The sequence below is a fragment of the Scyliorhinus torazame genome, chromosome 7 (genome assembly GCF_047496885.1).
Source record: "Scyliorhinus torazame isolate Kashiwa2021f chromosome 7, sScyTor2.1, whole genome shotgun sequence".
NCBI lineage: Eukaryota > Metazoa > Chordata > Chondrichthyes > Carcharhiniformes > Scyliorhinidae > Scyliorhinus > Scyliorhinus torazame.
Window position 1 is genome coordinate 81,558,149 of NC_092713.1, and position 11,415 is coordinate 81,569,563.

At 39.6% G+C, this 11,415-nt stretch overlaps 1 protein-coding gene across 20 annotated transcripts in view; it reads right to left on the reverse strand.

Moving 5' to 3' along the window:
• Window positions 1-11,415, reverse strand: part of nfia (nuclear factor I/A) — a 1,116,080-nt gene that overhangs the window by 653,023 nt on the left and 451,642 nt on the right. For 3 of the 20 annotated variants that reach the window (XM_072510960.1, XM_072510962.1, XM_072510957.1), the window contains exons 1-2: window positions 10,580-10,869; window positions 1,460-1,991 (exon numbers count right to left, since the gene is read on the reverse strand). In XM_072510960.1, the coding sequence (XP_072367061.1) occupies window positions 1,460-1,991; window positions 10,580-10,759 (712 nt within the window). In that variant the 5' untranslated portion in view covers window positions 10,760-10,869. Of the gene's footprint in view, window positions 1-1,459; window positions 1,992-2,165; window positions 2,459-3,560; window positions 3,673-7,633; window positions 8,404-10,579; window positions 10,870-11,142; window positions 11,289-11,415 lie in introns of those variants that run through there. The other 17 variants (XM_072510967.1, XM_072510966.1, XM_072510968.1 and 14 more) reach the window with 17 other exon arrangements.

Here is an 11,415-nt window from a genome sequence, read left to right on the forward strand (position 1 = left end):
CAAGCAGGCCAAAAATGGATCCAGTAGATTTTCTGCACAGAATCTTCAGTAAGCATCCAATTAAAAAATACGTATTTTTTACAAGTACTGTGTACATTTTGTTCCATTTATTTCAATGAATATGTGAGTACACTATATTTACAGGATTATACATTTTTGTCCTTTGTGTTTAATCCTGATCCGTCCCTCCCCGCTTCATAATTTTAATAAAAAGTAGCAGCAATGTGGGGAATGTAACAGAGTTTACTTTCCAATATAGTTTGACTGCTTTGGCACACCAACCTTCAGTAGTTATCTCGGCGTTATTTCCAGAGCCAATGGTCACAAAGCAGACTCAAGTTTCTAATCTGCCAAAGCACTGATGGCTTAGAATAAACAAAACTACCAAAGGTGGCAGTAACAATCAGAAAACAAAATTCCAACACATAATTTGTTTCAGAAAAAAAATAGTAGTAAAGGATTTTTTTTTAAATGACAAGATCAAAGCTCGATTGGTACTTTCCCCCAAATGTTTGATATTGTGAAGATCAGTGATTTGCAGTGACAGGTTTGCAGCAAGAGTAAGTGCAAGGCTACATTTTAAAAGTGGCAAACAAAAGCACTAAAGCTCTAAATGAATCAGATGGCTTAATCATTTCCTGCATTTATTTTATTGATGACCACAACCTATATTCTCACGATGTACCTGTAAATATAAGAAGGTCTGGAAAGAATCTTTAATGAAGAAAACTGGTGAAAGAAGGCTACATACAGCATTATTTGCCACTGTAGCAATGTATGGATTCCAGAGTTTGACACTTCACATGGGCAGCAGACAATTTGCAGCACAAGACTCTAAGTTCTTAGTTGCTGATTTCCACTGCAAACCCAAGCTGGCATACCTCTTGAGCCAATACCCTGGGGCATCAGTTGACCCCAATTTTCAAACCAGTGATCAGACCTTTTCAGTTGTATGCGCATATAACACTATATCACCAAAATTACAGTGATATTTTCAACACATAAACAAAATATACTTCCTGTAGGAATTTTCATCTTCCATCATAGGCTGTCAAGGGTTGGTGAGGGAAAGAAAGAGAGAATGCTGATTTGATCCTAAAGAAAAACTATATCATGAAGGGCATGGGAAACACAGCTGGAAAGTTAACTGCAGTTTTCAGGTCAAGTCTGTTGTGACCATTTGTGCTACTTACACAAGAAAAAGCAAATTCCTGTTTAAAATGACAGATTGTTTTACCAACTTTAGGCTGCACTTTACAACAGGGCAGGATCTAGTTTATCTATAGAAGCATGCAGTAGAAATTTACTTTGACAGAAAAATATATGCAAAAGACAACCATTACACAGGGTTAAATTTAAGCTGAGGACACGTGCAGAATAACCATTTCACAAGAATTAAGATCAAGCTTATCGTTTCAAAGTAAAATATTGAAAAAATGTTTCTGAAAAATGCACTTACCCGCTGCCTGCGCAAAGTATGCCAAATATAAATCGAGTTCCTTAACAGAAACTCCTATATGATGTGGCTGTACGCACAGCCCAGGGTTAGAGCACTGCGAGGACTTTACAAGTCGTTCACCATCAGTACTTTCGAGTGGAATACCTTTGAATAAAATCACCATAACCAGGTCCAGCCTCCAGACCTTGTCTGCTTGACGCAGACAGTCAATTCGCCGCATCTTGCCTTTCTGGTCTGGGTTTGACAGCACACAGCATGGAGGTTTCTTCCCAGTGACTGAGAGCACAAAATCCTCTCGATATTCTGGTCGGATGTCTTTGCGCAGCTTTGCCAGTAGCCTGGATGCCCATTTCTGCTTCACTTCTTGTTTTTCACTTAGGAGTTCATCCTTCACTGCTCTCTCTTCCTCCTTTGACATGCGCTTCTCATGCTTCTTGAAGTATTTTCGCTTTCGGGCTTGCAAGTTGAACCATGTGTATGCAAAGGCTCGGACGTGGGGCAGAAGTGCTTCAATGAAGGGATGGAATTCATCCTGTGAGAAGGAAACAAACCAAAGGAGAAGGAATAAGCAAAAGTGAAGTTTTAACAAAAGAAGTAGCATCGCACTTGAACCTTCATCAGAATTATTTTCCTATTAAGCAAACAAATAAAAGAAAATTGAAAAATCAAGGGACATTTCACTTAAAGAAGAGATTTAATTCAATACCATTGTATACTCAGACCAGCGCAGTATTTTGTTCGAAGCTTGACTTAGGAAAATTTATGCCATGTACAGTGAGTATTCTTTGTGTAGAACAGTCAGAAAGATGCCGACTGCGTAACTGAAAGCACCCATGTAGGTAACGTCCAAAACACTTGCCAATTTTCAAGACGCTCCCTGCATGTGCTCGGTTTGTTTATGAAGAGCTTTCCCAAAACAGTAGAGAGAAGGATCCCTCGACTAAAGCATGGGTGCTTTCATTAACCTTCGCCAGCTTTAAAAAAAAATGCAGATCTCTTCACTCTCCATCCCCAACCCCTTTGCATGTGGTGTAGCCAGCGTGAGCCCGCCTATTTGGCAAATTCCACACACTAGAATGCCAATCAACAGCTCGTACGAGGGGGCTTTGTGCAGAGCAAGAGGATAACCGCCCCCCCCCCCCCCCCCCCACCGCACCCCACCCCATCCACAAGATGGTTTCAAACACAGCAAGTCTGTACAGTCAGAAAAAGAATCTGCATATTCTTCATTGTGAGTTCATGCTATTTTCTCAAGAAATGTCACATTGAGCTGTGCCCTTGTGGAAAATAAAAATAAAAACACTCATACATTATCTGGAGTTCCAATCTGGTGATGCCAAAAAGGAAGTATTGAATACTTTATTAATAAGTAGTTTGTTTGCAATCCTTATTCAGTAATATGATGAAACAAATTCGACCCACCCACTACTCCCCCGCCCCACCCCACCACCACTAATAAATACATAAATAAATATTGTAAATCTAGGCCGGGAACTGTGATCATTAGCCACCTTTGAAATCCAGTTTTGAATCAATAATATTAAAGTGACACTGAAAAGCTGATGTGTAACTACTCACTGATTTCAGCATAAACAACAATAAAGCAAGTAGCTCTAGCTGATTGTGCACTGTAAATGCTTATTTTAAATATTACATATCACGTTATTTGACTTTTACAATTATCTAGTCAAAGTCAAACATGTTGATAAATGACTGTAAATTTAAAATAACAAGACACACATTATACATAAAAATCTACAAAAGAAAAGGGAAAAATTTCTCAGCACAACTGCCATCTGTCTTCTTTTGTTTAAACTAAATGTTGCATAAAGTGTTTTTCTTTTAATAATGAAAGAAGAGGCAATCACTTTTACAGTAACAAACAAAATATTATTTAACAGCAGAAAAATAATATTTTGAAATGGTGTACATTTTATATTCTCTATGCTGAATAAAGTTGTGCATTTCCATTGTGTAAACTAAGCCAAAGCTGTACAGGCTGGAAGGAATTTTGCTTAATGAAATAAATTAATGAAAAAATGTTGCATTGGTGGGAACATTTAGAGGATTTTTAGATTAAAGTGAATTTTCATTTACCAACCTTTCTCCAGCCACACGACATCTGGCCTGTAATTCTTCAAGCTTAACTGAATTCCTTTACTACAATCATCTACACGTAGGTAACAATCTGTCCTGTAAAGGAGATTTTCAAACTGCCAAAACAAATAATGAAGCTCAAATTTATTAAGTGTCTACCCTAAGCAGATATATCCTTCTTTCTATAGCATCGCAAAGAATGGGGAAAGGACAGGACAATCCATTTCTTCCTGCTCAAAATTTAAAATCGACTGGCTCATTTTAACAAATTATTTTCAAAATATTAAAGAGTTAATGGAGCTATTCCTTTTTTGCCTGTCTAAATTTTTTATTCAAAAATTCCTTAAGTTAACCTCTACCATATGATTTAGCTTGGACAAAGTATAATAAAGTAGAATGAAGATACAAATCTCTACAGATTTAGCTTTGTCTCATACCCTTCAACTCTAGTGAATTCAGATTAGTTCAATTCCGCACTAAAATGATTATTCTAAATATGGTACAAATCGGCAACTCTAGAATTCATTCCAAGGTAAAGATCACCTCCTGTTAAAGCGCGATTATAGAGTGAACATAGACATAGTGGAGCTGTGGATAAAAACCCAGAGTCAGTATTTGACCTTGGCCGTGTGTATGCATGGAACAAGGGATGCCAGTGTGGTGATGCTATGTCACCACATTGGTGTCCTTTGCTGTGGTCTCCAGATGTCACAAGTTCAGATCTGATCTCTGTTACGTTGCTTCTGCAACAGAGCTCAGACGCGGAAACCTGTGTAAACGGGGAGGAGTAAAATAAAACATTTGCGCAGTGAAAAGAAAATCTTAACAACTTTGCAAAATATGAATTATTATTTAAATGTTTTAAATACTGACTAACTGATTTAAGGAAATTAGCTTTGCGAATTATTGTAAGATTTAAGTATTCCGGCACTCTAGAATATTTAGCAGTCTTTTGCACGCACATTTGTGTTTTAATCCAGTCAGATGTCGACCAGTTTCATAGATTCTTGCATCGACTTTATGTTGGAAATCATCCAATGTACAGTTTGCCTGTTCTACCTCAGAGCTAATTCAGAAAAGAAGCCTTGAACTACTTTAGCCCAGTGTCAGCGTCAATCCTAAATCTTCCCCATCGCCTGACACTTTCCTTCTGAACCTCTATCTGGAATTACAATACTTAACTTTTACTGCAAAAAAAAATCAGATTAAAAAAAACCAAAAATAAGTCACAGTAAACTGAACTTTGCAGTAATAAGAAAAGTGCACTGCCTAGGAGTTTTAGTCGTCTTTATTAGTATAATTACCCCACTGCAGTCATTCCTATGTCTAGAAACCAAACAGAAACAAAAAGATTGAGATTTAAACACCTGTAGCAGTTAAATTACATTTTGTAAATTGAAGCATTTCCATTGCAGGGATCTATGGCACTGAGGTGCAGAATGTGTTGAGCTATATTTTATTTTTTGCTTATTACATGAGGAAAACAATTAACTAGATTTTCTCGTAACCAAAGCCCGTTTCCCCTTTGCGTATTTAAAAATATAGGCCACAAGTTTGAGCTGATTTCTAAATATCCTAAACATTTGGAGGCCAAACCACTTAGTTCCTTAAGTGACAATCAGTGAAGTTGTGGTTTTGTTGTGGGTTATTTTCATATAAACCTCAGCACTGCACTCCAGTGCAGCAAGCACATCTTTGGCACTGCCACATCAATTAGTGCATACTGTATAAAATGAAGGAGCAAAAAGAATAAGCACCAATTTTCTTTTAAGTGGTCAAAAACTTTGCATTCTTGCACTAAACACTGATAATTGGATTACTTTATTGTTTACAAACAACAGTCTCCGAATACTGAAAATCAAATTGCCCTCTCGGCGCCATATAATGTTCATGTTTCTCCTCACTTCTTTTTGCCGTTAATTTATTGAAACAGCCTGGTGCATTTTTTATATGATTCTAGGCAGTTCGTATTCTTATGTGAACATTTTATCGAATTAGTCCTGCCACGGAAACAGGATACAATTTTTTTTTAAAGTTTTAAAAAGTTAGATTTTTTTAAATTACTGATTCAAAATTACATATTACAAGCCTCTCCATTTTTCAATGATTATATTTTTGACAGGGTATTTCAATATCAATCAACCTGTTAATTTCTGTGCAATGACAACTGCACTAATTGCGTGTTAACTTAAAAGATGCAAATATAAATTTCAATTTCCTTCCCATAGAGCGCTTGGCTACTTTAGAAAAAAAATTACAAAGCAGATTCATCAATGTATTTATTATTAAAATAACTGAAGTGAGGTTAGGAAAAGGGTTCAACTGAAGAGCTCTATAACTAAATTACTTACAGTTAACTACCCCATTATTCAAAATGACAAAGCCAAAAAACTAGGCAGAAATGTAATAACACTGTATGGCACTAGGAATGTCTTATGCATTAAAAGGCTGCAAAAATTTAAAAAATGCTTCATGCCAGTGGGTTAGTGAAGATTCAATGGAACTTGTATTTCATTTTTTAAAATACTGAATAACTCCCAACTTTTGGCAAAGCAGCGAAACACACAATTTAATGTGCATTGTGTCCTTTAGGGTTAGGCAACAGGAGAGGTCAACTTCAGAAACATAAAGACCAACAGTTACTTCAAGGTGGTCACAATGGCTTTATGCTGCTGTTTAAAAACGTAAGGCATAATCCGAACCTTTTGCACAGACACTTGAATAGGTTGGAAAAAAGTTTCTGTGAAGATCTTGATGCTGCCCCTCCACCCAAACAAAGAAATGTAGTAATTGATATTGAAGTAGACTCACAGAAACGATGCAAATTGTTGATAAAAGCTTTTGAAACTTTAAATCACGTGCAAGTGCTTTTTGAAGGAACAGGCTAGCTAAGAAAAGGTTCGTTTAAAAAATCGAAGGCGGTAAATAATAATAATTTCAACACGTTGCATAAAACCAGCGATGCGGAATTTACTGCATAGGATTACTGTTCTAACCGAATGTGTCGAACTATCCGGATTAAATATCCCCGGGAGCTATAGGATACAAAGTAAAGAAGATTTCGAAGAAGTATCGAAATGTGGAACTTGATTGTGAAGAGAAGACAGCAGACAGCTTTTCCACGGAGGAGGAGGGCGGGGGGGGGGGGGGGGGGGGACCCCCTGGACTTTTCAAAACACTGCTGGAAGTAGCGACATTAAAAGCACGTTGAAAACTGGAAAGCTTTTTGACGGTGAAGAGAACGGTAACAATTTACCGAGAGCAGTGACATTGCTGCGGGAGGGGGAGGAGGCGACAACATATTGAGGTCCTGGAAAAGGAAACTGACCCCATCCCAAACCACAATACCCGCAACCCATCTGATCGCAGGACTCTATGTTACCCAAACCTCAAGCTTGTCGCCCTCCCAAGGAAAGTAACTTGTCGTGTGGACAGTCCACACCTGACGGCATTTTAGTGTCCCCACAAACAAAAAAATATTCACACAATCTCTTCCCCCCCCCACTCTTCCTTCAAACCCCTGAAAACCAGATGGAAAAACGCGACCAAAGGTGGGGGGTAGGGGGTGCTCCGCCGAGGCATTGGGAAGGCGGTGCAATCTGGTGAGGAAGCAGCAGCGGAATTGTTATCCAAGATATTAAAATGAAACTTCCGCGCACCGCTGTTGTGAGTAAACTCCATACCTTAAAGAGTCACAACAAGAGCGAGATTCCCCATCGCCTGCTCCCCTCCCTCCTCAATACTGTAAAATAAGCAGCGGTCGCCACACTTTGCTTGCCTGCGAAAAGTCTGAAGAAATGCACAACACTTCTCTTTTTTAAAAGAAAAAGCCGCTCTTGGAAAAATGTGTTTCCCCTCCCGGGTTTTAAAAAAAAATTACAGTCCAAAAAAATAATAATAAATATTAATACGTATCCGCCATTAGCCATGTGCCTCGGTGGGGGCAGATCGCTGAACCCAGTCACTGATCTGAGAGGCAGGAGGCATTTAAAAAAAGAGGAAAAAAAAGTTTAATAACAAAAAAAAAGACCATGGCGGGTTCTGAAGGGATACAAATGTTGCAGAAATGTATCCTACCTGGGTGAGACAGAGCGGAGAGTACATTATTGTGGCGGTGCTGGTGGTGGTGAGAGGAAAAGCCGGCTTTCACATTTCAGTCTCGAACTGAAGCCAGCTCTCTTCTCCATCCTGAACTTTAACCCCGCCTATAGTTAGTATATAGTCTACATCCCAACTCGCCGTGGCTCACTCTGACAGTCCAGGCACTGCTCCTCACACACACACACACCTTCCCCGCCCTCTCGCACCACCTTTTATTTTTTTCTCTTTCGCTCGCTATCGGGTTGCTTTCTATCGCTGCGGGCTCTCTGGATGTGAGGGGGGAGAAAAGAAAAGTCACACTCAGCTGCGGGCTGTCAGTGAAGCGAAGCCCGCGCTCCCTCCCTCCGCCCGATGTTGGACTACACCCTTTTCCCCGGGTCGGGCCGGCCCTCCGCAGCTCTCACAGCCAAGCTCGCGGCCGGCCCGCAGCTGGATCGAGCCTCCTCCCCCCGCCCCCGGTCCTCCCCAGCAACGAGCCAGCTCTCTGCGTCAACACACCAATGCAGCAGCGGGGGGAGAAAAAAAAGCCTGGCTGTAAGCGGCGCCTAAAAAATGTGGATGTGCCCACACTCAGCTTGGACTTGAACGTGAGAAAGACCCGAGTGCCTCACACTCGCTCTCGTCGGCCCTTTCATGAAAAAAAATCTTTCAGTCACTGCGAATGTTGCTTAAGTTGAAGTCAGCTTGCAAGTTTGTGGTATTAATTATGGAGTGATTTTCTGCCGTCAACTAAATCAGCAATGTATGTAATTGTTTCCCTGCACCAAAAGTTAGTTGGGAACGTGAAGTGGGATTTTTTTCAAGTGGGATAATTTCCCCCCTTAAATACGTTTTTAAAAAAATAATCCATTATGATTTGTGGCTTTGGCGCCTTTTTTTTCTAACAACAGTAAATTGCAATACATAACTAAGAATCATGTGGCTGTGTATTTGGGCTTTTTTTTTCATCGCGCGTCACTGAAACCGAATATCACGTCCACGACTCCTCCGCCCGCCCGCCTGCTGCTCATTGTTTGACATTTTCTCTGCCGGCGCTAGTGACCCAGATGTAACACAGTGAATGGTGAAGGATCGGCCGGCCAACGCGCATGCACCTTTCCTGCAACGCACTCTGGGTCTTGTAGTCTTTGCCCCTGTCCACTGCGCAACTCGAGTTAAGGGCAATGAATGAGGCAGAGGCTGGTAACACAATTTGGCACAACAGTGTCACATGTGAGATTTTCGATTCTCGTACATATCCATATACCGCCAGAGAAATCGGCATGTTATGTGAAATGTGTTTTCCTTCCCCCATGCGCTGGACATATAAATAATTACTTATGGCATTTGATCTGCAGAAAAAGGGGGGCCTTTGCATCTTGAGATGTTATGTCTAGAATGTTAGTTGGAACGGTTTGGGTGCAGCTCTAATCTAACCTCTAATCAGGATTGGAATACAACGGGAATGAAAACGTACGGCACAAAGTTAGGAGCTCATCACAATACCGTGCAAAATATTCCAACATGTTGCAACCATAACCAGACATGTTATTTCTCAGACTTTTCACTGCATCAGCAACTTAGCAATAATTTGAAAACACAGCACGGGCTCTTCTCGGTGGCACATGTCTGTTCAATGGTCCCTAAATAAAAACGTGCACATCTTTCTGTTGTCCGAGGGTTTAAGGCATTCGATTTAGTTTGCCCCAGCTAGCTGTGGCACAGCACTGTTATATTTAATTGTCCAACTTTGCTCTCAGCATTTAAGTTAACTTTATCGTGAGATTCCAAGACTTCCATTCGGAAGTCATTTTTGAATTTGATAGGCCAAAACGGGTATTGTATCTTCAAAGGATCTTGTTACGGTGCCCAAACCTAATTTTAAAAATCAATTCTAGGTGATGCTTAACAATGTACTCAATGCATATATTATAAACTGAGAAATACTATGTTAAGATAACGTAAAACGTAGTTTGAGATAGTCAGTAGAAGAGAATGTGGCTGCTCTCCAGCAATGGAGAAAACGGCATATGCAAAGTATTTCAGTGAATGCATACCATCTTCCTTTACAAAGAAAAAGTAATAATATACATGTAGCCAATCATATATACAAGTCCACGTAAAGCAGGTGCATCATTCTTTCACACTGTAGGTTACTACTCCACTAAATAATTCCGAGGGCTACATTTTTCCAATTCCTGAGTTCACATGCTACAGAAATCCCTCTGGTTATTGTCGCGTATTTGAGTGTCATAACTCATTTAGAACCTTATAAAATCGATCTATCTTTAAAAAAAACATTACGGCATCAATTCTCATCCAATTTCAAATATTTCTACTGCTCCCATCCTGACAGGACCCTCCCTTCAAACGCAGAGGAAGATATTCACCGTCTTGTTTTGCTAGCATTGCAAATTACTAGTCTTTTAAAGCCTGGCATGTCAACACTTAATGTATGGGCAACATTCACGCGAGATTATTAGTCAGGATACTGCCAAATAGTTTAATTGCATGCATATTATGTATAATTGCAAACGTTACATATAATTAAATGAAAATGTCAGCTTTTGTCAAGGTTCAATTACACGTCAAGAAAGGTTGAAGTAAATACATGATTCTTCGAAATATATTCAATATCTGCTAGGATTTAGATTCAATTTTACGTAATATCCAGACTTAAAAGAAGCATTAGCACTGTTTAGTATCCTTACGAATACAATACAACTTACTTATTCCGTGAAAATGTTTCACCTCATTTAGCACAATTACAGTTATAAGCCAGAAAAACACAACTTTTGCAAGATTGGGCCCGTTCTATAAAGGCATTGTGTGTCTGTCACGCAATGTATACTTTAAAACATATTGTAATATATTTTATAAAAGCAGAAAATGGCATGCACGTATCGTACAATCTCCTGCTATTAATCCTTAGTAAATACTCACTGGTCCAGCTATACTGTACATATCTGAACTACAGTTCCCAAGATACCCTTCCAACAGTCTCCCATATCGTCTACATCGAATTTGAGAGCGGAAGCCTCGCCTTTCTACGCATTGATTGGCGCAGTGCAGCGTTGAGGATGTCAATGAAAGTTTCGATTGGTAGAGAATTCTGCCTATCATGTCGGGTCAAGTTCATGTCTCTAGTTCGTATAACCGTTCGGGGAAAAGGTTTTTGAAACCGAGTCACACATCTCGACCGAGCGAGCGCGTAACCTTTTTTTTACCCTCTCTTGGACCAGGTAAGCGATGGAGGGAATTTGCCAAGCTCAGCGCTGTCTAAACTCACAGCAGCCCAGCCTTGGCGCAATAATTGACATATTCCACATGGGACACAAACTGGAACAGGCGTGAATAAAGAAAATACATCCTATCATCAATTACCAGGCTGATACATTATTTTAAATATACTTTAGATATGATATATCCCTGTTAAATCGTATTTTGCATTCAAGTTTAGAATATTAAAATCATAATTTTAAAAAAGTTCATTATGTAGCACGTACCATTGCCATGTAAAGAGTACGTGAGAAACTTTAAATTGTTCAGACGTTTAGCTTCATTTGTTGTCGCCTTTTTGTTGCTTTTTTTGGTTTTAATATATAAACTGGGAACCGTTGCAAACCGGAAGCGAAACCATGCAAAAAGCCGCTGCGAAAAAAAAGAGTCGGCGAGAAATGCCGGAGGTTTTTTTTGTTTCCAAAGAAGCCCCTTTGAAACAGTTCCAAGATCGCTCCCAGCTCTCTGGCTCTGTGTTGATGGCGAAAGAGCACTTTTGT